Source organism: Cetorhinus maximus, chromosome 22 (genome assembly GCF_964194155.1).
Source record: "Cetorhinus maximus chromosome 22, sCetMax3.hap1.1, whole genome shotgun sequence".
Classification (NCBI taxonomy): Eukaryota; Metazoa; Chordata; class Chondrichthyes; order Lamniformes; family Cetorhinidae; genus Cetorhinus; species Cetorhinus maximus.
The window spans coordinates 22,755,518-22,782,860 of NC_135900.1; the positions used below are offsets into that span (position 1 = coordinate 22,755,518).

General features: G+C 42.8%; 1 protein-coding gene across 1 annotated transcript in view; it reads right to left on the reverse strand.

Annotated features, from left to right (window-relative positions):
- Window positions 1-27,343, reverse strand: part of lrriq1 (leucine-rich repeats and IQ motif containing 1) — a 226,967-nt gene that overhangs the window by 78,627 nt on the left and 120,997 nt on the right. The window contains exons 15-17 of the mRNA XM_078568561.1: window positions 18,443-18,622; window positions 11,821-12,312; window positions 8,651-8,879 (exon numbers count right to left, since the gene is read on the reverse strand). Coding sequence (XP_078424687.1) covers window positions 8,651-8,879; window positions 11,821-12,312; window positions 18,443-18,622 — 901 coding nt within the window. The remainder of the gene's footprint in view (window positions 1-8,650; window positions 8,880-11,820; window positions 12,313-18,442; window positions 18,623-27,343) is intronic.

Here is a 27,343-nt window from a genome sequence, read left to right on the forward strand (position 1 = left end):
GCACCAGCCCATCTGTGCCAAAACGGATAAAGTCCTCACGTTCCAGAAGAACCACATCTAGGACCTGTTGCTGTGATGAGCTATTGACTGAGAGATGCCATCCTGGTCTGCAGCTGATTCCTGGAATAATCCATATGCATAAAAATTCAGAGCCACCATGATAACTGCAGATAGGGGGACTTGATGGCTGCAGGTAGCGGGACTCGATAGCTGCAGGTAGGGGGACTTGATGGCTGCAGGTAGGGGACTGCCATGGGGGCTACGAAGCCTCAGGTCATTGTGGACCAGAGTGCAAATATCTGAGACCATCCACCTGGATAGATGCAGTTTCCTATGGCACTGGGCTCTGTCAGGTAGCTGACTTGTGAGTGGTACATTGGTACCTTGGGTAGTACCTTGTAGCCGCTCTCTGTGCTCCTCTGCATCCACCTGATCAGGAGGGCACCTCTATTGAAGCTCCGCCTCATTGCTCTGTATCCAATGTCAGAGTAGTCTTGCTCCAATTTCAACTCCCTCCGATAGCGCTCGTTTGTCCACCAGGGCTTCCTCTGCCAAACCCTGATGCCCAACTGACACCAGTGGCTTGATGCCCCTCTCAGGTCTCCTATGCCTCATTTGGAGAAATTGGAGCTTTGGAGAATTACAAGCCTCTCAGCAACAGCGATGGCAACTCTGTGCCACCGGTGGTGGAGTTGAGTATTATTCTCCTTCTTCTAAATGTGCTGACCAATGTATCCATAGGCCCTGATGGCCCCTCACTGTGTTAACACCAGCTGCACAGGTCTGTGTTAGTACATGTTCATGAAATTGACAAGACATGTCCCAGACACTGAATGTTCTTTGCACCTGCCAATTGAAAATTTGAAACTACTTTTCTGCGGTCAGTTAATGAGCTAATTAATGAGCTCAACAAACATTTAATTGGAAGTGTGTGGGTTTCTGGCTCTGCCCTCCCTTTGAAAATCACATTGTGCTCCAGAGATAGTTGGCTCCAGTGCTGCCCTCCCCAAACACGATTTTCAAATTGTGCCTGCATCCCATCCTAACTCCACTGGCAACTAAAAATCCAAAAATCCACCAGTGAGCCAAGCCCCACATGTCACTCCCAGTTCATAGCCCAGTGTTCCCACTCCAATTAAGCAAAGTCAAAGGGCCACCAAAGCTCAGGATCACCTCCTACCAAAGACCATAGTGAAAATGTGACAAATCCAGGGTTAATAAGGCAAAATAAAGTTCAGTACAGAAAATATAGGAAGCCCAAAAATATTATAAAAGATGAAGAGAGGATATGAGGAAAAATTTGTAGTTAAGTAAAAGAAAAATAGGAAAAGACGTTAGCAGCACTTTTTAAGCCTGTTCATAACAAGCTCAACACGGGAGAGTTCTGGATGTTGTTTTAGAAAATTAAGCTGGACAGGTGATAGAGTGTTTCAGTGGTATCGATCCTAATTCTGTTACATTTAGCGTAGTTGTTGAAAAGGACAAAGATAGATCAGGAGTAAAAGTTTTAAACTGGGGAAAGGCCAATTTTACGAAGCTGGGAAGTGATTGATCAAAAGTGGATTGAAAACAGCTATTCTCCTTTGAAGAGTTGGCACAGACAAAACAGACCGAATGGCCTCTTTCTGTGCTGTTAACCATTCTGTGATTGAAAATAAATCAGTATCAGAATAGTGGGAGGCATTCAAGCAGGTAGAGAGGGTTGACAACAAATAAGTTCCCACAAAAAATAGGATGGGACTCCCAAATCTAGACCCTCCTGGGTGTCAAAGAGCGTAAGGAGTAGGATAAGGGAAAAAAGGGAAGCTGATGTCAGATAGTGAGAACTTAATACTGCAGAAAATCTAGAGGAATACAGAAAGTGCAAGAATTAAGTAATAAAGGAAATTAAGAAAGCAAAGAGAGGATATAAAAATATTGGCACACAGAATCAAGGGAAATGTTTTAGAAATACAAAAGAGCAAGAGGATAACTCAGGAAAAGGTAGGGCCAATTAGCAACAAAAAAGGTAACCTGTGATTGGAGGTGGAAGATGTGGGAATGGTTCTTAATGAATACTTTGCATCTGTCTTCACAAATGAGGGGGACAAAGAAGATTTTGACTTGTAACTTCCGGTGGAATGGCAATTGAGTCAGGTTGCCACTCCACTCCTAGTTACTTACCTTAAAATGAAGCCGCTCCTATCTCACCCAACATTCTGACTCAAGCTGGGCAAGATCTGTGTAGTGCAGCAGGTTCCCACGGTCTACAGTTGAGGGCAACTCTGTGAAATGTAAGTAAGTCACGCACCCTTTTTTACTAGCTGCCGTAAACCAGGTAAGTTTAAAGGTCCAGCCACTTCAACAATCCAGGGAGAAGGTAAGTGAGGGTGGTGGGGGGGGTTGCGTCTAAAGGGGTGGGGGTCGGGTTGGACCTGGGTGGTCAGGTCAGGCCTCCTCGGGTGGGACGGGGGTCAGGTCAGGCCATGGTGGGGGTGATCGGGTCAGGTCAGGCTGGCGGGTGGGGGTCAGTTTGGGGTTGAGCCAGTGGAGGTTGGGCCGGTTTGGGGGGTGTGTGTGTGGTTTAGTCCGGGTGGGGGGGTGGTTGGGGATAGTCCTGTGGGGGGAGTGGGAGGGGGTGTAGTCACGGGTGGTAGTGGGGGGTGGAGCGAATCATATGTGGGATTGAGGGGGATGGTTGTGGGGAGTCCCGTGGGGGTGCCAGGGGACTGTGGGGGGAGTCCCAGCGCATCTTTGGGGTACCTCCCGGATACACTGCCCCAAGGCTCAGAAGTTATGGGCCATTGTATTTGAGGGAGAATGTGAAATATTGGACAACATCAACATATTGAGACTGGAAATATTATGGTGTTTAGCATCTTTGAAAGTGGATAAATTGCCAGGCCCAGGTGAAATTTATCCCAGGTGAAGTAAGAGAAGCAAGGGAGGAAACAGCAGAGGCTCTAACTATCATTTTCAAATCCTACAGACGTGGTGCCAGAGAACTAGAAGACTGCTCATGTTGTACCATTGCTTAAAAAGGGAGGAAGCGGTTACAGGACGGCCAACCTAACCTCAGTGGCAAGGAAATTATTGGAAAAAATTCTGAGGGACAGTGTAAATCGTCATTAAGTAAGGCACAGATTAACCAAAGACAGTCACCAAGGATTTGTTAGGGGAGAGTCATGTATGACTAACTTAATTAAATTTTTTGAGAAGGTAATAAGGAGGGTCAATGAGGGTACATGTCTGTTGTAGTTTACATTTTTAGTAAGGCTTTTAATAAGGTCCCATATGGTAGTCTGGTCAAAAGTGTAAGAGCCATAAGATCCAAGGATGAGTGGCAAATTGGACCAAAAGTTGGTTCTGTTGCAGGGAGCAAAGTAATGGTTGACGGCCATTTTTGTGACTGGAAGGCTGTTTCCAGTAGATTTTTACAGGGTTTGGCTCTAAGTCCTTTGTTTTTTATGGAAGGAAGGAATGAAACTGGGCGGACCACCTGGCATCAACCTAGGCACCGGAAAAGACAACGGCAAACTTAGTCCTGTCAACCCTGCAAAGTCCTCCTGATAAAAATCTGGGGCAAGTGCCAAAATTGGGAGAACTGTCTCACAGACTAGTCAAGTAGCGGCCTGACATAGTCATCCTCACAGATTCATATCTTACAGATAATGTCCCAGACACCACCAACACCATCCCTGGGTATGGCCTGTCCCACTGGCAGCACAGACCCAGCAGAGGTAGTGGCACAGTGGTATACAGTCGGGAGGGAGTTGCCCTGGGAGTTCTCAACATCGACTCCGGACCCCATGAAGTCTCATGGCATCAGGTCAAACATGGGCAAGGAAACCTCTAGCTAATTAGCATGTACCGCCCTCCCTCAGCTGATAAATCAGTGCTCCTCCATGCTGAACACCACTTGAAGGAAGCACTGAGGGTGGCAAGGGTGCAGTATGTACTTTGGGTTGGGGACTTCAATGTCCATCACCAAGAGTGGCTCAGTGGCACCACGACAGACTGAGCTGGCTGAGTCCAAAAGACTGCTAGACTGAGTCTGCGGCATGGGGTGAGAACCAACAAGAGAAAAACATACTTGACCTCATCCTCACCAACCTATCTGCCGCAGATGCATCTGTCCATGACAGTATTGGTAGGAGTGACCACCACACAGTCATTGTGGAGGCGAAGTCCCATCTTCACATTGAGGATACCCTCCATCGTGTTGTGTGACACTACCACCATGCTAAATGGGATAGATTTCGAACAGGTCTAGCAACTCAAGACTGGGCATCCACAAGGCACTGTGGGCCATTAGCAGCAGCAGCAGAACTGTACTCGAACACAATCTGTAACCTCATGGCCCATCATATCCCCCACTCTACCATTACCATCAAGCCAGGGGATCAACCTTGGTTCAATGAAGAGTAGAGGAGGGCACGCAAGGAGCAGCACCATGCATACCTAAAAATGAGATGTCAACCTGGTGAAGCTACAACACAGGACTACGTGCGTGTCAAACAGCATAAGCAGGAAGTGATAGACAGAACTAAGCAATCCCACAACAATGGATCAGACCTAAGCTCTGCAGTCCTGCCACAAGCAGTCATGAATGGAGGTGGACAATTAAACAACTAAAAAGAGGAGGAGGGTCCACAAATATCCCTAACCTCAATCATGGGGGAGTCCAGCACACCAGTGCGAAAGATACAGCTGAAGCATTTGCTACAATCTTCAGCCATAAGTGCCAAGTGGATGATCCATCTCGGTCTTCTCCGGAGGTCCCAGCATCACAGATGCTAGTTTTCAGCCAATTCGATTCACTCCACATGATATCAAGAAATGGCTGAAGGCACTGGATACTGCAAAAAGTTATGGGGCCTGAACAATAGTCCAGTAATAGTACTGAAGACCTGTGCTCCAGAACTTGCCGTGCCCCCAGCCAAGCTGTTCCAGTACAGCTACAACACTGGCATCTAACCAGCTATAAGGAAAATTGCCCAGTTATGTCCTGTACATAAAAAGCAGGACAAAACCAACCTGGCCAATTACCGCCCCATCAGTCTACTCTCAATCAGCAGTAAAGTAATGGAAGGGGTCATCAACAATGTTATCAAGTGGCACTTTCTTAGTTATAGCCTGCTCACTGACGCCCAGTTTGGGTTGCGCCAGGGCCACTCAGCTTCTGACCTCATTACAGCCTTGGTTCAAACGTGGACAAAAGAGCTGAACTCCAGAGGTGACGTGACAGTGACTGCCCTTAACATCAAGGCAGTATTTGACCGAGTGTGGCATCAAAGAGCCCTAGCAAAACTGGAGTCAACGGGAATCAGGGGTAAACTCTCCACTGGATGGAGTCATACCCAGCACAAAGGAAGATGCTTGTGGTTGTTAGAAGTCAGCCACCTCAGCTCCAGGACATCACTGCAGGAGTTCCTCATGGTAGTGTCCTCGGCCCAATCATCTTCCGCTACTTCATCAATAAACTTCCTTCTATCATAAGGTCTGAATTGGGGATGTTCGCTGATGATTGAACAATATTCAGGACCATTTGCGATCCTCAGATACTGAAGCAGTCTACGTCCAAATGCAGCGAGACCTGGACATTATCCAGGCATGGGCGGACAAGTGGCAAGTAACATTCGTGCCACACAAGTGTCAGGCAATGACCATCTTCAATAAAAGAGAATCTAACCATCACCTCTTGACGTTCAATGGCATTGCCATCACTGAATCCCCCAATATCAACATCCTGGGGGTTACTATTGACCAGAAACTGAACTGGACTAGCCATATAAATACTGTGGCTACAAGAGCAGGTCAGAGGCTAGGAATTGTGCGATGAGTAACTCACTTCCTGACTCCCCAATGCCTGTCCACCATCTACAAGGCACAAGTCAGGAGTGTGATGGAATACTCCCCACTTGACTGGATGAGTGCAGCTCCCACAGCACTCGAGAAGCTTGACACCGTCCAAGACAAAGCAGCCTGCTTCATTGACACCACAGCCACAAACATTCATTTCCTCCACCACCGACGCACAGAAGCAGCAGTGTATACCATCTACAAGATGCACTGGAGGAATTCACCAAGGTTCCTTAGACAGCACCTTCCAAACCCACGACCACTACCATCTAGAAGGACAAGGGCAGCAGATAGTTGGGAACACCACCACCTGGAAGTTCCCCTCCAAGTAACTCACTATCCTGACTTGGAAATATATCGCTGTTCCTTCACTGTCACTGGGTCAAATTCCTGGAACTCCCTCCCTAAAAGCACTGTGGGTGTACCTACACCACATGGACTGCAGCGGTTCAAGAAGGCAGCTCACCACCACCTTCTCAAGGGCAACTAGGGATGGTCAATAAATGTTGGCCCAGCCAGTGAAGCCCACATCCCATCAATGAATAAGAAAAAATAATGATTTACACTTAAATTTGCTGGGCATGATTAAGCTGTTCACAGATGATTCAAAAATTGGCTGCGTGGTGGAGAAAGCTGTAGTCTGCAGGAAAATGTTAATGGACTGATCAGGTAGGCAGAAAAGCAGCAAATGGAATTCAGTCCAGAAGTGTGAGGTACTGCATTTATGGAGGGAAAACAAGGGCAAGGGAATACACAATAAATGGTAGAATACTGAGAAATGTAGAAGAACAGAGGGACCTTGGAGTGCATGTTTGCAGATCCTTGAAGGTAACAAGACAAGTAGTAGGTGGTAAAGTAGGCATATAAGATACTTTTCTTTATTAGGTGAGGCATAGAATATAACAGCAGAGGTAAAGGTGGAATTGTATAAAAACAATCGGCCACAGCTAGAGTGCTGTGTACAATTCTGGCCACTGCATTACAGAAAGTGATCACATTAGAGACAGTAGAGGAGATTTACAAGGATGTTGCCAAGACTGGAGAATTTTAGCTATAAGAAAAGATTGGATAGTCTGGGATTGTTTTCTTTGTAGCAGACGAGACTGAGAGGAGATTTAATTGAGGTGCATAAAATTATGAAAGGCCGATATAGAGTCGATAGGAAGGACCCATTTCTGTTAGCCGAGAGGTCAATAACCAGGAGGCATAGATTTAAAGTAATTGGCAAAGGATTAGAGGAAAATTAAGGAGAATATTTTGTCAGTTTGAAGGTGGTGGGGATTTGGAACTCACTGCCTGAAAGGGTGGTAGAGGCAGAAACCCTCATCGTATTTAAAACATGTGGACAGGCACTTGAAATGCCATAATCGACAGGGTGACAGACCAAGCGCTGCAAAATAGAATCAAGTTGCACAGCTCTTTTCGGCAGGCACAGGCACGATGGGCTGAATGTTCCCCTTCTGTGGCATAAATCTTTGATGTTTCTATGGGCAGAGTATTACGTTCCACAGGCGGGCGTGTGCCTGACCTGATCGGGCGTAAAATTGTGCGAGATGATGTCGGGCGAGCACCTTGACGTCATCGTGCACTTGCATGATATTTCGCTCGGCGGCTACGCGCGGCAGTTGGAAGTGCACCCGCCGACAATTAAGCGTGCAATTAAGCCCATTAACAGCGCAATTCAACGTGATTTTTTGTGGCCCATCCAACCATAATGTTGGCAGATGGGCCAATCGGCCTATACATTTTTGATGAAACCCCATCCAAGGGTGGGATGAAATCTCCATTAGGAGATAAAATTAAAATAAATATGAGGGGACAGATATGCTTTCAGGTGCTAGATTCTGCTGCGTGGACATTTTTTGTAGCTTTTTTGTGCTGTATTTTGTTATTTGCAGGTCTGCAGCTCCCTGAGGCAGCTGTCTGCCTTCAGGAAGCTCTCTCGAAGCGCTCACCTGCGCCCATGGTGACGTTGTCGCCTGCCCTCTTCCTGCCCCTACCCCGGCAGCGCAGAGCTTCTCAGCGCATTTCACGTTGGCAGGCCGTTAATTGGCCAGCCAGTGTGAAATTGCGGTTGGGGGCTGACCGCAGTTGGGAGCCCGTTTCCTGACCACTCCCAGGCCCGCCGATCGCACGTGCCCAACGAGGGAAAAATTCAGGCCTATGTATTTACCGTCCTGATGGCTGCATGACACAATGATAATTACTCAAGATAATTATTAAAGGCCCTATATAAATACAGGTAGTTGCTATTGCTGTTGTTGATAATGGAGCTGTTAACTAATAATAACAATCAAACTCTATTAATTAGTCTACAACAGATGCAGGCTGGACACAATGAAAACTACAATAGTGGAGAGCTTTGGAACTATAGATCCAATATCACATGTTTCTAGCAAGCATAGAAACATAGAAAATAGGAGGAGTAGGTCATTAGGCTCTTTGAGCCTTCTCCACCATTCAATATGATTATCGCTGATCCTCTATCTCAACATTGTACTCCTGCGCTCTCCCCATACCCCTTGACACCTTTAGAGTCCAGGAATCTATTTCCCTCTTAAATATATTCAGTGACTTGACCTGCATAACCTCTGTGATAGAAAATTCCATAGGCTCACCACCCTCTGAGTGAAGAAGTTTCTCCTCATCTCAGTCCTAAATGGTCTACCCCGTATTCTGAGACTTGCCAAAATAAGCTCATACTGAACAAGTTCTTTTACAGTTGAAGTACAATAATTCTGTTAAAACTTCTCCAATTTCCCTTCAGCAAATGTGCATTAAGATATGTTGCCTATTATTTTTCTCTAACCTGGATGATGGCGACTGCTCTATCTCTGTTCTCTTCACTTCCATCAAATATCTTCCATTTCTTAGCTGGAGTCTGAGCAGTGTTCTGTGAGGCGACTTTCATCCTGTTGTTGTAATCTCTCCATGCAGTCTGAATCACTGAAGCAGCATTATGGAGTACCATGCACATATGAATTTGTCTACGAATAATATATCCCCGCCAGTGGGACTGTAAGACAGTAGCTGCATAGCTGCCAATACAAGGATATGGAAACACATTGTTGTTAATCAGGAGAAACAGCAAATAATTATTTAAAACACAAAACGACGTTGCACCCATTAATTGATCACATGATTCTAATTTTGTTTTGAGGGGTTTCAACTCCTCAATTATGTCTTAAATTTTCATTGGCCAATAATGATTTATTCCAAAAAAATCATTAAGTTATGTTAAAGAGTAGTTTTTCTTCCTGTTACTTATTTTATAAATGGCTATCTTTCCTGCCCCCAGTTACCTTTAGAGCCCCCAATGATTTATTTCTATTTTTTCCTCACATACATGCCTCCAGGTGATACCATCCAAAAGTGACAGTTCCAAATGCTACGCTTACAACTCCCACATCTTTCCACAACTCTTCTGGGTCCCTCCACTGCCTGTGTTGTCCAACATCCAGTTGTGGGTGAGATACAAACTTCTTCAGTAAAACATTGAAGAGGCTGAAATCATCTTCAGCTCTGCAACAAACTCCAAACCTTTGCCTCTGATTCCATCCCGGCCATTGCCAAAGGATGAAGTCAACTGTTCAACTCACCATCCTATTTGACCCAAACTGACCTTATGAGTCCAAATTCTCTCCAACAGAAAGACCACCTACTTCCATCTCCATAACATAGGCTGTCTCTGTTAATCTGCTAGGAAACCCTCATCCATGCCTTTGTCACCTCCAGAATCAATTATTCTAATGCTCTTCTGTTTGGTCTTCCAGCATCCACATTCCATAAACTCCAGCTCATCTACAACTCTACTGCTCATATCCTAACCTGCATCAAGTTTTGCTCACTCCCTTGCTCGCTGATCTACCTTACCTTCTGTTCTCCCAAAGCCTTACATTTTTAAGATTTTTATTCTTATATATAAATCCCTTCATGGCCTCACCCCTACTTATTTCTGTAACCTCATCTGACCTTAGAACCCTCCAATAATGTGTTTCACCAAGTCTGGCCTCACTTCTTTTGTATCACCATTAGCATCATGCATTCAGCTATTTGGCCCTAAGCTTTGGAATCCTCCACTAAATCTGTCCACCTCTTTCATATTTAAGACCCTCCTTAAAACCTATCTCTTTGACCAAACTTTTAGCCACCCTTCCAAATATCTCCTTCTTTGGTTTGGTGTCAACTTTTGCCTGATTTCACCTTTGTGAAGGGCTTGGGATGTTATGCTACATGGAAGGTGCTAACTAAATGCAAATTATTGATACTGTATATGTGCTGAAATTCCTGCCACTTTACACCTGGTTAGTGTATATTATTCCCTGAATTAAGTTAACAAGTAGAAGAATTGTCTAGTATCCCAAAATAAAGGCCTTAATGCTAACATAAATCCAGGTTAATTATATCTCTATTGCAGTTTGTATCAACTATCATGTTTAAAGGCAGACACCATTGTTCACCATTGTGAACCAGTCAGTTAATAGTCCTGCCAGGACTATTTCTGTTAATGCAACCTCATTTTCATTTTGAAGAACAAATGTGCATAAAAAGTGATGAGTTCCTTCAATATCGTATATTAAAAAGGACAACTAAGACTGAAAAACACTTTATAGCTTATAAATATTCAAATGCCCGTCATAACAATATTAGACATTTTAACATTAGACAAATATTTCCTACATTAGAACAATGACTACACTTCAAAAGTACTTCATTGGTTATAATGAACTTTAGAATGTCCTGAGATCGTGAAAGAGGCCACATAAATCCAGATCAGAAGAAGAGTCATACTGACTCGAAACGTTAACTCTGTCTTTCTCTCCACAGATGCTGTTAGACCTGCTAAGTTTTTCCAGTCTGTCTTTCTTTTCTTTCAAAGATAACAGTGGCCAAAATAAATTATCTTTGCTATAAAGTCACTGAAAGGAAAAAACACAAGGAGAAACAGGGAAAAGCAAATTTAGGTTGAACTGGATGCCTCACTGGTGTCCAACTTTTGATAAGAAAAATAGGTGCTAATCGCTGGTTTTCGAACTAACCGATCATATCCACCGTCTGAGAGCATGGAGGCAGATTTCAAAAGAGAATTGGATCATTATCTGAAGAGGAAAAGTTTGCAGGGCTATGGGGAATAGGCAGGGGAGTGGCACTAGGTGAATTGATCTTGCACAAAGCCGGTACAAACACAATTAGCTGAATGGCCTCATTCTGTGCTGTAACCATTCTATGCTTCTATCTAAAAATATCATGCAAAAGAAAAATGAACATGTGCAAGCTATGCATGAAGTAAAACAAATCAAAATTTTGTGCATTTACTAAAATTTAGAATATAAGGAGCTCTGTTTCCAAAGCCGCTGGCCCCAAGCATATTGCATATTTCCTTTTACACATCACAGTTGTTGGACAGCTAGTTCTTCTTGTTGATTATTGCAACTTTATAAATCGAAGTTTTGGCTGGCTTAGGTCATTTTCAAAAGGTTAAATTAGAAAACATTATTAGAAAGAATCAAAAATAATAGGACAGAAACAGTAAGGAAGATAGTATAACATACAAGTATCACAATAACCATAGTAAATATTAAAAGTCAAAGTTTAAGAGAGCAAAACAAAGTGAAAAATGCCCTCGTTCCTACTGCACAGCTGGATGACGCAGCACTAAAATGTTACGATCCATTCTTTCCCTGTTTCTGAGAGAAAATCACATAAAACCCATGCTTCTTACATTAATCTACCACCTGCAGTATATACCAGCCACACTATCCAACTTATTTGTAATGCAAGGCACATGAGGCCATTATTACAGAAATAGACATATGATAGCATATAATGAATTGTATTTACTATAAGTTGTGGCTTCTGCTATAGATTAGGTAGTCTCAGATGCTGGTGCTTATTTGCCTTATTCAACTTCCAAAAGTTCTGAAATATCATCTAAAATACAAGACACAAATGTTAACTACAGTAATACAGTGTTATTACTTTTCTAAGTTGTCCTGTGAAATATGTTGTTGGTGCTTCCCTCTCAAACTCTCTTCATTCTGTGGCTCTGACAGTATTCTGTTGTATTCAGAATGTATTGGGCCTTTCCTTGTTCTGGAATCCTGCAGAGCAATAGCAGTTCTCTCCTGGTTTACAATTAGTCTGGGGTCACAGTGCTCAGAATCCTGACAAGCAATGGGTAAATAATCACTTTGCTTTCTGTTTTCAGAAGTGTAGGTAACAGCAGTCTGAACTGGGTCAGAAACAACTTTTCTGTCATTGTTCTGGCTATTTTCTTTTGTATGATTGATGGTCAGCTTGTTACATTGCTTTCCAACATTGAGTTCTTCCTCATGAAGACTATTAAGATGTTTTTTCTCTTCAGTAAGGCATAACTCTCCATACTCATGGGCATATCTACATTCTTCAGCCAGCTGCATCAGTTCCTCACAGTGCTGACAGCGTGTTTCTGTAATGTCCAAAGAGTCCAATCTGTTATTAAAAAGGACAAATATGCAAAAAAATTTAAGTGCCGCATTTTACAGAATGATGGTAACGATAAGCGTGGCATAAAAATAGGCAAGCTCATACCAGGGTGCGCATATTAGGAATTCAGGCACAGAGGTTGCTTAAATATAATCCTTGAAAAATTGGGAGATCTGTAAATTGGTCATACCGACCTATATTCCAAATTTTAAATATGGGCAATTGTTGTGTGATATTCTGTGACTGGAGTTCAAAACTGTAAAATATACCCCACAGTTTCTACCATTTTGTGTTTCCGAAGGCACATTTTCCTTACTGTGCAAAAAATGTGGCTTCAATACATGCAGGTGATTTGTTTTTAATCTTTAAATTCTATCAAAAATACTTTAAGATTTGTTTTGAAGTGGTTGAGATGAATAGAACATATTTAAGGGGAAGCTAGATCAATACAATCAGGGAGGAAGATACAAAAGGATATTATAGGATGAGATAAAATAAGGGAGGGGGAGCATAATTATCAAAATAGACCTGTGGGGCCGAATGGCCTGTTTCTGTGCTGGAAATTCTATGTAATTCTTTGTGCAGAAGACATTGTCAATGTTTGTTTTTGAAACCTAGAAAACATGCTGATTAATGATATACTAAGTTAATGCATAAAACATAAGCTTCATTTACAACTTATTGTATCCAGTTTTCTCATTTTCGTTTCCAAACTGTATTCACTATCCCCATGCCTTCATTCCAGCGAACTCACTGGAAAACCACCGTTAAGTCCCCGCTGACTCCAGGGATTGCCTTTGGCAAACTCTCTATCTCCCCTTTACAAGGCCAATGATGCTATGGAGACAGTGGATGGAGATGTCGCCACAATAACAACACCAACAACTTGTAATTATTTGGAAACCTTAATATGATAAAACATCCCAATGTCCACGTGAAACAAAATTTGACACCTAGCCACATAAGGAGATATTCGAATAGATGACCAAAAGTTCAGTCCAAGCAGTAAGGCTAAAGGCGAGTTTTAAAGGAGGAAAGAGAGATAGAAAGGCAGCGTGGTTTATGGATGGATTTGCAGTGTTTAGGGCCTGTGCAGCTGAGGGCACAGTCTTCAATGATGGAGCAATTAAAATCACAGATGCACAAGAGGCCAGGATTAGACAAGCGCAGAGATCTCAAAATGTTGTTGGGCTGGAGGAGGTTGCAAAGATAGGGAGAGGCAAGATCATAGAGGGAATTGAAAACAAGGATTAAAACTTAAAAATCAATGCTGCTGGACCAAGAGCTAATGTAGGTCAATGGGTACAGCAATGGGTAACAGGACCTGATGTGAGTTAGGACATGATCAGCAGTTTGGATGAATCAAGTTATTGCATAGTGGGAGATGGGAGGCCAGCCAGGAAAACATATAGTCACGTCAAGAGTTTTTTTTATTTGTTCATGGGTTGCGGGCATCGCTGGCTAGACCAGCATTTATTGCCCATCCCTAATTGCCCTTGAGAAGGTGGTGGTGAGCCACCTTCTTGAACCGCTGTAGTCCATGTGGTGTAGGTAAACCCACAGTACTGTTAGGGAGGGAGTTCCAGGATTTTGACCCAGTGACAGTGAAGGAACAGCCAGATTAAATGACAAAAGAGCTGGTGGTGCAGAGCCAAAGGGAGCGGTAATGGGGCAAGTAACACCTAGAGAAGTTGTGAACGTCAGAATGTTGAACCACCGCCACTTGAAAGCAAAAAGAGGGAAAAAATAAAGTTAAAATGTGCAAAGGAAAGGAAACAAAATGAAGGCAGAGATTACGGTCTGAAATTGTGGAACTCAACATTGAGTCCAGAAGGCTGTAAAGTGCCCAGTCAAAAGACGAGTTGCTGTTCCTCAAACTTACATTGAGCTTCACTGGGGCACTTGCAGTAGGCTGAGGACAGAGAGATCAGGATGAGAACAAGGTGGAGAATTAAAATGACAGGCGACTGGAAGCTTGGGGTCCTGTTTGCGGGCTGAATAAATGTTTACTAGAAAGCAGTCACCCAATTGCATTTGGTCCATCCAGCAATAAGCAGACTGCATTATGAGCAATGAATACAGTATACTAAATTGACAGAAGTACCCATAAATTGCTGTTTCACCTGGAAAGAGTGTTTGGGGCCTTAGATGATCATGAGATAGAGGAGGTAAAAGGGCAGGTAATGCATTTCCTGCACGTGCATGGAAAGGTACTGTGCGAAGAGGGCAGGGTCTTGGGGATGATTGAGGATTGCACCTCATGTAAGGACTCTATCCCACTCTCTCAGTTTCTCTGTCATCATTCTGCCAGTCACACCTCATTTAAAAATATATTTTATTTCTTTACTTGTTCTATTACCACTCGCTTTGGCACTGCATGATCAACTCTCCTGTCATTGTGAAAATGCCTAATTTCATGATTCATATGTTGTAGGAATATAACTTTCAGTTTTGAGGAAATTAAATTTGTAAATGTAAGGTGATTGAAACTCTGGAATTCAGAAGTTGCCAAATCACTCAAGCTTTTTAAAAAGGTCCTTTCAGGTGTACTTACAAGATCAGAGTTAGAAGGGTGAGAGCCATAAAATGGCAGCTGAGCCCGTTTAGTTGGGGAACTGAAGGCAATAATTCTGAGGAGAATTGCTGTCTTCGTTAGAGAATTATTCATGTAATTCCCAAGGTCAAAGAAAAAGTTGAAAACTGGTAAACAAAGGGAGTTCTTAAAGTATCCATATACTTTTCAGATCAAAGGACAAACTTGGGAATTAAAACTTGAAATCTCTATATTGGACATCTCAGGTGTGCCACATTGCTGGGAGAATAGACTGTGGGGAGGCAGCCTTTTGTTTGAGTTCATCTGTGTTTTTTCACAAACACAGGCAAAGAAAAAGCTGCCAGCAGTGGATGCTTGAGACCAGTAGCAAAGGGCTATCAGGACAAGGGTGATTTCTGATTTTAGAGACACTGGGCAAAAAGTAGTGAAGCTATCCTTGTGCTATGGTATCTACAATCATGAGGTGCTTAAAGAGAATTGGAGGTTCACCTTGCCGAATGCTGGTGGAAGGATCCCATGAAATCTCATACCTTGGAAAATGGCAGGAAAATTGAGGAGAATCACAGTGAATTCCTGAGAGCTGTGGCATACCTTGGTTTAATCTCAGAAGAAGTGAAAGAACCCTCAAGATCCTGGATAGTACCGGGGAACTCTTGGGTGGAATTAAAAACAGAAACAGGAGGTGGTCTGTTAAGATTTTCAGGTTTAAAGAATGAGGGTTTACAAAATATAGTGCTTCATTGGTACTTGCTTTGTTTAATTCAGATATGAAAAAATTATTTAAAAAAATGTAATGAAACATGTCCCCTCATGTGACTCTGTCACATGAGCAGGGACATGTTATTAATTAAAAATTAAAGTATTAATTTTATTTTTTGTTTTTGGAAACCTCATCCCCCTTTTCGCCTGCCCACCAATTGTAAGGGTGCGCTGCCGACTCTGGCATGCATCTGCCGACCAAAATATCGCGCAATGATGTCTGGGTGCTTGCCCGATGTCATCGCGCATCATTTTACGCTCAGTCGGGTCCGGCGCACACCCGCCCGCCAAGCTAAAAATTTTACCCTAAGAGTTTTTATTTAAAATGTAAAAACCTTCTGGCATAGTTATTTCAACTAACAACTGGGAAATTGAATTTATTTTGAAAAGTTAACTGTCTCCCTTGAGATCATAATACATTTAATCTCTTTTATCTTGCACTCTATCACAGACCTTCCCTTTTGAACTTTTACCACTCTCTCTCATTTCACCTGCTTATAACTCAATACATTTCTAACTTTTGTCATTTCTGATGAAAGGCATTGACATGAAATGTTAACTCTTTTTCTCTCTCTCCACTGATGTTGTCTGACCTGTTGAGTAGAGCTTTAGAAAATGGTTAAATCTGGAGGTGACAAAGGCATGGATAGGAGTTTCAACTACAGGTGGTTTGCAACAGAGGCAAAGGCAAGTGATGTTATGGAGAAAGAAGAGCATGGTCTTTTGATCAAGAGAATATAGGTTGGAAATTCAGCTCACGGCCAAATAGATGTGCTGCAGGAATAAAGCTGTGATCTTTGCTGTAACATACACATGTGACAGGTAATGAAGGTGGGAGAAAATGAATTTAATATGACCACAGAAAAGGATCTTATATAATGTAACCATTGAACAATCACGCTTAAAAAAGACAGACATTTCCACAATATATTGTTGTTGGCTAGGAAAATAGGTAATAAGAACTGAAGGAGGAGGCATAATGTCAAATCGCCAACAAGTAGACTTTATACATTGTGGAGTGCGTTTTTTCTCAGCTGTCATCCACATCTAGTCTTTTCTGAGCATAATGTATTTTGTTTATGGTTTTGATTTCTATCAGTAAATTTATCCCTGGAATCCCCATGTTGCCATAGAAGGATATTAATCCATTTAAATAACTCGAAGAGCTCAGGCAATTGTACTTTATGTACTGTGGCAGAAACAAATTCAGTTTTCATTGACCTTGTCTCGTAACATCATCACTGAAGCGGGAGATTGAATGGCAGATTATCATTCCTGCTAACTTGCTCCTTCCATGTTCTTGTGGTCTTTCTTGCTGGTGATTAGAGACCACAGAAAACCAAATATTTGGACAATATTGCTAGTTCACTGCTACCACCTAGCTGCCACCTCCTATTACTACTGGTGTTTAAGTTTCATCTGAACTGTTGCCTGACAGAATAATCACACTTGCAATTTTTGAACTACCTTTAATTTCAGGCAAATTAGCACAAATGTTGCAATGCCACTTATTAATCCATGAAGACAGGTAATTTAGGAAATTATATGGGGTAAATACTTGGAGGCTAAAGATACCGTTTATATTTTTACAGGATGGAAAGAGCTCTGGGCTAAACTGGTTTAGCAATAAACAAATTAAGAAAGGGTGAAACAGTCACTGGGTGCACAGTGAAAACAAATGCTCACGCAGAAATATTTATAAACCATAAATTACCCATTCAACTCCAATGATGTATTTGATGCATAACTGCTTTAGCTATCAATCATCAGATCTAGCTGGACCAAATCAAGCTCTATTAAGCTCACTCACCTCTTACCAAATTGCATACTAATTCAGGATCATCCTGCAGAGCAAATATAATCCCTGACTTCTTTTCTCCACTATGAACCATCTTCTCAAACACTTTTTCTCTCTACCTCCATTACCTTCACTATCAACAAGTGAGAGGGTCACATGGACTTAATTATCACTAAGATTGATATCATTCCATTTGGCTGCCTCTGTCACATACCCCTCTTCTCTTTGGCCATCAAACTAAATATTTTCAAAAGCTACCCTTCTATCTTTACAAAACGTCAACCTCCAACCTCCCTTTCCTCTCTAAAATTCATCAACATGTCATATTCTGCCAAACGCATGATCAACTTTTCCACAATTCCATATTTAAGTCTATCCAATCATGTTTCCGCACTTACCACAACAGTGAAACAACACTAATTAAAGTCACAAATTATATTCTCTATGACTGTAGCGACTTGTCCGTATACTTTTCAACCTCTCTGTAGCCTTTGACATGCGCCACCACAAGCATACTGAAATTCTCTTCCTAAACCTCTGTCTCTCCACCCTCTCTCCTATGTTAAAACCCACCTCTTCGACCAAGCTTTTAGTCACTCCTCCCTAACATTTCTTCTTCGGTTCAGCATCCATTTTTGCTTATTCATTGATTTAGTGAAACACCTTGGGGACTTTTAATACATTAAAGGTTATATATAAATGTAAGCTGTGATAAATATCGTTTTTATTAATTTGCTTACATGCTATATAATATAATTGAAAGATAATGTAGAAATCACAATAAACCAACATGACATTTTTACCAAATATTGAATTTCATTCCACCCACACACTAGCCTCAGTGGATACCTCAAATCAAGTGTTGATATATTAAAATGGAAAATACTTATCCTAAACTGTCCTGTTTCCTGTTCTATGCAATTCTTTAATCAAACCAATGTATGCGTCAAAAAACTATGTGCTTGCATGAAGCATGGCTTCATGTTACAGTCAAAAAGGGATGAAATGTGAAAAGAGAGACCTACTCTAGTTCAGTTTCATGTCTCCTGAGTAATAACTCAAAGTCTTGAAGCTGGGCCTGACACAGTGCCAGGAAACTCCCTGGTGAAAGTCTGCTATGTCTTTCTGCATAAAGATCATCAGTGGAACTAATCCTCTCACCATCCACTGTCTTCAGGCTTGGCAACATTTTCAGGATTGAACATCTGAAAGGAACAACACACAAAAGTGACATAAAAGATAACTACCTTATTTTAATGTGAAATACTAAAATATAATTGCAATCTTCCACTCAAATTGTTTTTCTTAATCACATAGCACTATATTTAAATACTAAGTTAAATATTCATATCATACTTAATCCTTAAAAACATCTCTTTTTACATAGAAAAGTATGAGCACAATAAGATCACCATTAATCACAACATAAGGCACTCTTAAAATATTATTCAATTAAGTAAATTAGAGGTTAAAAATATACAAGCAGGTAAAGTGAGAATAAACATAACTTATCCCCTTCCTTTTGGAACAATAAATTGTGTTCCTAGAAAGAGAAAACACAACATGCTCTATTTTCTCCTGTAATATTTCACCTTCCCCTTTTATAGTAAAAGTTCATAAAGAATTACCTCAAAGAAAAAAAGTTATAAAGAATATTATAACAATGAATTTAAAAATCCTTTTGAATGGCCTGTCAACATACTTACCATACTCTTTATAAGACTCAAAGTCCTAACAAAGCCTAAGAAGGGATTTAAAATGGACATTGATAGTAAATATGTTTTGTTGAATATTGGATGGTCATTTACAAAATGTAAATTTTACAATATCTCCTTTTTTGGTGACATCCACTTTTCCCCTATCACCTCTGTGACCATTTAAATAAACGTGCGCTATTTTTAAAATTTGTTAATGGGATGTGGGCCTCTCTGGCTAGGCCAGCATTTATTGCCCATCCCTAATTGCCCTTGTTCACAGGGGATAACAGTCAACCACACTGCTATGAGCCGGCAGTCACATGTACGCCAGACCAGGTAAGGACAGCAGATTTATTTCCCTCAAGGACATTAGTGAATCAGATGGGTTTTTAAGGCAATTGACAATGGTTTCATGGTCATCATCAGGCTCTTAATTCCAGATTTTTATTGAATTCAAATTTCACCATCTACCGTGGTGGGATTTGAACGCAGGTTCGCAGAGCATTACCCTGGGTCTCTGGTATACTAGTCCAGTGACAATACCATTATGCCACCGCTGCCCCTGCCTTGTTAAGACTGTTATTTTCAAAGATTATTTCTACATGTAGCATTATTGGCTCAGATTCCATCATCAGCTGCAAATGACAAAAGCTACTCAAAGATCTAACGATTCCTCTGGCATAGGTTTCTGCATTCCCAATATTAGTTTGAATTACGTGCCAAGTCAAAGGGATCTCCAGGTGACCAACAACAGTGGTACCATCAAACAGAGTAACCAGCCAATCATAATGAAGTATTCTCACAGACAGCAAGCCAGGAAGTATAATCTACTGATTAAGCTTCACTTATAAATAAATTTTAGAGAACAAAATAAACAACTCATGGGATTCTGATGAATGTTTGAGAATTCAAAGCAACTGTTCTTAAAAGAAATATACTATCATAATGGAGAAATTGGACATTCCACAATTATAAACTTAGCTTTTCAAGATCAGAAAGGGTTTCCAGCAGCTATTATGAATTTGTATGTTGCTATGCAGTTGCACATCATTTAATAAGGTGTAACTGTGTCAAGGATTTTTACAGCCAGACTAATAGTGTAAAAGGGCAAGTTCTCATCAGTTCAATCGGTTTGATTGCAGTCTGTTGGGACTTTGACAGAGCATCCCATAAAGAATCACGAACAGCAATTTCTGGATTTTCATGTCTTCGTGTGGAGTCCAGAAGTTAGTTCAATTTCAGAGAAGTAAGAATGATTACAGCCTTGCCATCATTACAATTATAAAATCTGGGCCATTATAATAATAAACTTCTGTCAAATACATTTTCCTACATGTAACAAAATTGCCTCTTGAAACAGTGTATAGCTTGCTATAAAATTCAATGTATAAATCTATTTTTCTTACACAGGGTGAAATTTTCTGCTCCCATCAATGGCTAGATCATGGCAGACCGGTGCACTAAATTTTTCATGATGGAAAAAGGCAGTTTCCGCTGGCAGGAAATTAGCTTGGAATTTTGTTCTCCCGAATTTGATGGCGGGTTAAAGGCGGATCAAGGTTCAAAGTTCCAATTCAGTATTATTTTCAGTGTTTCATGAATTTCTAGGATCAGCATATTTTGCTTACACTGTTTTGGGGATAAAGCGACTAAGTGACTCTGCAAAACAGTATTTAGAACTGACTATTAAACTGGTCATTTTTAGCTAGATAGTGGGGCAGTATTCCACAACACTGTAACAAGAGATGTACGGATAGCTTTAAACCGGCAAACCTGTGATTCAATACATTAGCCAGTAATTTATTGGATCATACTTATATATAAATTATGTCAAAATTTACGCTAGTTTCTATACTGGCTTTGCTCATGTAAACTTACAACATTTCCTGCAGAGCTCATTTTTGATGTAAATTTTCCTCAAGTTATGCCCCCTCCTATCAAAGCTGCCATTATCATCACTTTCCTCAAAAATCCTAGTTAACCCCAATGTACTTGCAAACTGCAGCCCAATTTCAACCTCCCTTTCCTATCTAAAGTTCTTGGATGTGTTGTCACTTCCCAAATCCAGCATTCCCACAATTACATATTTGAATCCCTGCAATTAGTTTTCCAGCACAGCCACAGTATTGAAAAGGGGCTTGTTAAAAACACAGATGTGACTGTACCATGATGAGTGATCCCTTCCCAATCTGCAACTTTTGGGCTCAGTTGAACAAACCATCCTCCTCCAACACCTCTTCTCCATCATCCAGCTGGTTGAAAATACCCTAGTTTGGTTCCATTGTTATCTATTAAAACATAGCCAGAGACTCAACTGCAATGGTGTCTCTTCCCCCGTTTATTCTGTTACTTTGGGAGTTCCCCAAATATCTCATCTTGGCCCTCCTCTATTTCTCATCTGCATTTTATCCCTCAGTGATATAATCCAAAAACACAGCATCAAGTTCCACACACTTGTTGACATCAACTGGCTCCATCTCACCACCAACTCAGCGGAACTGTCAACAGTCTCTGATTTGTCATACTGCTTGTCCGAAATACATAATGAATGAGCAGAAATTTGCTCCAACTAAATATTGGGAAGGCTTCATTGTCTTTGGGCCCTGCTGTTCCCATCCCTTCAGCTGAATGAAACAGTTCACAATCTCGGTGTTGCGTTTGACCCTAAATTGAATTTCCAACCCCAAATCCATACAATCACCAAGACTGCCCAGTTCCACATGCATAATGTCATTCAACTGACCTTCCCCAAGCTCATCTGCTGCTGAAACCCTCATTTCTGCTTTTGTTACCTCTAGATTTGACGGTTCCAATACTCCCCTAGCCGGTTTCCATCTGTCACCCGACATAAACTTATGCTCATTCGAAACTCTGTTGCCCAGGTCTTAACTGGCTCCAAATCTCAGTCGCCTATCACCCCTATACTTGTTGACCTTGACTGGCTCTCCGACCGACAATGCCTCAATTTTAAAATCCTCATTCTCCGACGGAATTTAACGCTTCCACCTGCGGGATGGGGAGGGAGGGGGAGGGGTGGGATCATAGCTGGCGGGGGCACCAAATTTGATGGGAAATGTCTATTTCCCACCAACTGGAAATTAGTTTAGAATTTTGTTCTCCCGACTTTGATGGTTGGGTTTCCTTTTGATTTATGTCAGGAACCACATTTGCATTCATTTGCATCTCATGAATGCTCATTAAAAGACTATCTCCCAGAATTATGATTCCCCTCTAAATTAAGTGGGCCGTCAGTGTAATTAGAATGGTCTGTTTCCCAACTGTATATGTGTCACGCATCTGGTGAGTTTCAGTTCATCAATGACTTGGAGGTCAGTAGACATTGTTTTCACCTACCTTTAAAAGCGTTGCTGCGAGATATCAGATGCTTTTATCACATGCTGCACCAAGGCTGGGCATGGGAGGCAAGACCAGCGGGGAGGGAGTAGATGGAGGCAGGACTCAAGGTGTGTGGAACATGAGAAGCGAGGAGGAGATGGAAGTACAGGGGGAGTGCTGGTCTAAAGCCATGCTGCTGGGGGCATATTAAAGAAACTGTCCAGGGGCTGTACGGACCATGCCAGAGGGCTCTGCATGGCACATGTGTCTTGGTCCCGGACTTGGGTCGGGGAAGGCCTCCCTGGGCAGTGACAGTCGTGAACAGTATGGTGTGCAGCGTGTGTTCAGTCACCTAAGGCAATTGGCCCTGGGGGTTTGAGCCATGGTATTGTGAGGCAGAGGGAACAGTAATGTTCAGGGGAGGTATCTGGATCCTGTAAGTAGGTAGATGAAAAATCATCGGGGCGGGTGGGGGGGGAGGTGGGGTGGGTATTGGGTGGTCTCAAGGAGGGATCCCGAAATGTCAGGGTGCACATTGGCTCATCGGGTCAATAAAGGCCACGGGGACATCAACATTGAAGGATTTGGGGGAGAACAGGAATATCCACATGAACAATAATGGGATCAAGGGTAACCGGGGGAGGCTGGATAGTGACAGAAGAAAGGGGAATTAGGAGGTGGTGAGTATAGAGCAAGATGGGAGGAACTTGGTGGGTGATGAGGATGGTTGGAAGCTGGTCTCACGGACGAAAGTCAGCAGCACCAATTTTGATCTCACCCAACAATGACGCAGTTCGCAACACAAGCTACAAAAAAAATCTAACAGGGAGGGGTCTCTGGATTCAGGATTCACCAGAGTAATTTTCGGTTGATTGAAGGGGCACCGTATAAATGTCCCTCTCAAACCATGGAGAACATGGATCAACTGAGTGCTGGACTCAAGAGTTTAATGCACAATGAATAAGCTTAACTCCTTCCCTAATGCTGCGCATTCAAGCGAAAATCCATTAAATTTAGGTGCTGCACTGCATAAGGTCTTGATTGGCATCTGATCCTTATGTCAGAATGCATCTAGGGTCCAACAATCAAGGGCCATGTCTGCTGCACAGAGGCAGCAGGGACTCTACAAGTGTCCACGTTCCCAATACACTGGTCATGGCATTCAAGGCACCATGCGTGCAGTCAGGACATAAGTGCAAGGATTGGGTATTAATAGCTATTGTCAAGGCCACTGGAAGACAGTCACAAGAAGCCTGACTGTGGATCAGAGGACTTAGGTCTTTTGACCCTAATTAAGATGCACATCTAGATGGAAAACCCAGCCACCTGTTGTCCTCCAGGATGATATCGTCCTGCCTGCTGAGTTTTTCCAGATAATTCTGTTTTTGTTTTGGATTTCCAGCATCCGTAGTAGTTTTTTGTTTTTATCGTCCTGCAGGAAGTTGCCTTGGTATGTCATTTACAGACTGAGGGCAAGTCAAGGGTTAGGCACTGCATTGCTGCCTTGCATATGGGGCGAGACCATTCAATGGAAATTTCCATTGATTGTTCAATTGCATCCATTCACAGATACAAGCAGGAGTGGAGAATTCAGGCTGAAGGCAACGCTGCCTTCTTCAGAACTTTAATTAGAATGAGAAGAAGGCCCGTCGTTGATTGGGAAACTTCAGGGAATACCAGCGGAACAAGAGCCAGTGGGACCACAGGATATCCCAGATGCTGACGAGGAGGGGCCAAATCCACAACCAAGGGTCTACAGAAGGTGCTGATAATAAAGGGAGATGAGCAAAAGACAGTGCCACAAGTGCCTTCACTTGTCTAAGGATGTGGTAGCTCATATTTGCCACATTCTCCGTGAGGGACTCACACTGCACAGACTTGGACGGCATCCAATGCTGGTTGCTCTGAAGGTTACCGCCACACTGAACTTTTTTGCCAGCGGATCATTCCAGAGTTCCACTGTTGGCTTTGGTGGAAAGTGACAGAACTCACAGTTGGCCACACACAAATGCATAAGGAATATGATAGATGCCCTGTTTGGTAATTTCACCATTATGTGCTCTTCTGCATGGATAAAGCAAGCGGGATTGCCAGAGCTGTGGGATTCGTTGTGATCTCAGAATTCCAGTAAATGCAGGACGCCATCGACTGCACACGTGGCCTTCAGAGTTTCCTGGCAGCAGCCTGTAAGAATCATTAATAGAGAAGGATTTCACTCTCTGACTGTCCAGCTAATTGAGTGATCACAGAAAACAGCTCCAGCATGTTTGCACTAGACACCCATGGAACTCACACGACTTGTACATTTTGAGTCAGCCCCAGGTGCCAGAGATATTTGAGGGAGCTCAGTGCTTAGAAGGTTGGCTGCTTGGTGATAAGGGGTATCCCCAGAAGATATGGCTAATGATGCCTGTTCATCGGCCACAAAGTGCATCTGTGGAGAGATACAATGCTGCACAATCAGCCACAAGGTCCTTAATACAGCAAACTATCGACCTCTTAAAGATATGTTTCCAATGTTCGGACCCGTAAGTGGGGCTCCTCAAAACTCATCGCAGAGACTGTCCCACATCATTGTTGTTTGCTGCACCCTGCACAAACTCATGTTGCAAAGTGGGTTCTGTTGCCAGAGAGAGACATGGAGGAGCTAGATATCTGCTCGGATGAAGAGGATTTGGAAGGGGATGAATCTGAAGATGGCGGTGATTCAGACGAGCCACACGTGGATGCCAATGCACAGGCTTTCCTGTGACAACCTCATAGCGACGAGATTTCTACAGGAATAAGGTGAAAACATGCTGTCATGATTGAAGTTCTCTTCAGGCTTCAATGCAGGGGACACAAAAATTTTCATTGTAAGTGTCAACATATCACGAAAGTTCACCAATCTCACAATGATCATGGAGGGAGCATAAGTAACCTTCATCCCTAACAATGGGGTCATCCTTGGAAGGTGCAGTAACCTCGGGAAATGTGGCTGTTGTGGAATGTAATAAGCACTGCACTAGCGCACCTCCATAAGTAGCTACACATAGTGCTGTCCTTTCAACCATGGCATCAATAAATCAGTGGGCATGGCATCTTTCAAGTGGGTGAAATTCCATTGCGCACATGAATGCACTCATGCTAGTATGACAGCAATTTAACAAGGCACAAACAGGAAAAACATTCTTCAATGGTTACCACTTGTCCATCTCAAGGGGGAGCTACATCCAGACAGCACCATTTCTCCAAAGGCCAGCTCTCATGCATGAAAATTTCAGAGGCCTCATCTTGCTACTGCACCCCAAGATGCCATCAGCATCAAGTCGCAGTGATTTGTTACTTGACAGCATGCACCCAAAGCTGAGTTTGAATTGTCCTCACAGAGAGCGGTTCAGCAGGACTATTTTTTGATTTTTTACAAACACTGATGACCCTGCATTCATCAGAAGCCTGCCAAGTCTATGTCCTGCATCGCTTTGGCATTTGGGAGAGACATGGCCCAGTCAGTATTGAGAAAGCAGTGAATGACAACTTCTTCCCTTCTTAGATCCTGCTGAGCACCCAGATGTGCGGAAACATTATTTTCATAGCATTACAGTCCTCAGCATTGACCATCTCACAAAGGCTAATCCTTGCTATCTACCCTAGGTCACTGAGTGCGCAGTCATGCAATGAATTCCCAATCGATTATCCACTGAGATTTAGAAGAGTAAGAGGCAACTTAATTGAAACCTTTAAGATCCTGATGGGTCTTGACAGGGTGGATGTGGAAAGGATGTTTCCTCTTGAGGGAGAATCTAGAACTAGGGGTCACTGTTTAAAAATAAAGGGGTCACTCATTTAAGTCAGAAATGAGGGGAAATTTTTTTCTCTTGGCGGGTTGTGAGTCTTTGGAACTCTCTTCCTCAAAAGATGGAAGCAGAGTCTTTGAATATTTTCAAGGCAGAGTTACATAGATTCTTGATTAACAAGGGGGGGTGAAAGGTTATCGGCCGTAGGCAGGAATGTGGGGTTGAGCTTACATTCAGATCAGCCATGATCTTATTGAATGGTGGAGCTGGCTCGAGGGGCCGAGTGGCGATTTGTACATTGAATGAACACAGGACTTTGCATCACATCGATTAGCCATTCATTACCTGAGAAATGGAGAGGGATAAATGCAAAATATATTTACAATAGCGCAGCTTATATACAGTGAATGAACATCCATGCCACCATTGTTCAATTGTGAAAGTTTTCTAACCCTACCGCTATGTCTAGGAGCTGCCCCGATATCTGTAACAGAGGTGGAGACAGCCTTGTCTGAGATGACTTTGGTGGGCCAAGGCCTGGAGGACCCCAGCCTGCTAAAGGTCCCCTGATCTGGGGCAGGTGCACCCTCCTCGGCTGACCTACTGGAGTTGATTGGTTTACAGGCAGAGGGGAGTTGGAATGGCAGGACACCCTTGGAGTGTCCTGGCTGGATGCCACAGGTTGCCTGGCTGGCGCTCCTCCTCCCTTTGGCTGCCCAAGCACTCCTCCCTGACTCCTTGAGTAGAAGGAGGACCTGGCGGGAGGTCAAGGTGTCCTGTCGGCCATTCGCCTCACCACTGCTGCAATGCACCCATGGACAGAGCGATGGTCTGCAGCTCCACGTGCAAATCTGGAAGAAACTGCTGGACCTGGGTCTCCAAGGTGGCTGTCATCCTTCATATAGAGACTTTGTTGCACTCGCTTACCAGAGTCACGACATCAGTCAGAATGTGCACAAGTCCCCCATCATTTATTCCAGTCTGGTGACACCTCTGACACCTCTTCCTGATGTTCCTCTGCCTGTTTTTGCATCTTCATCATTTCTCTCAGGGTCGATTCCACAGGCTCACCATCGGACATGGACTCAGGAGGGGCCTTGTCTTCAGCAGTCCTCCG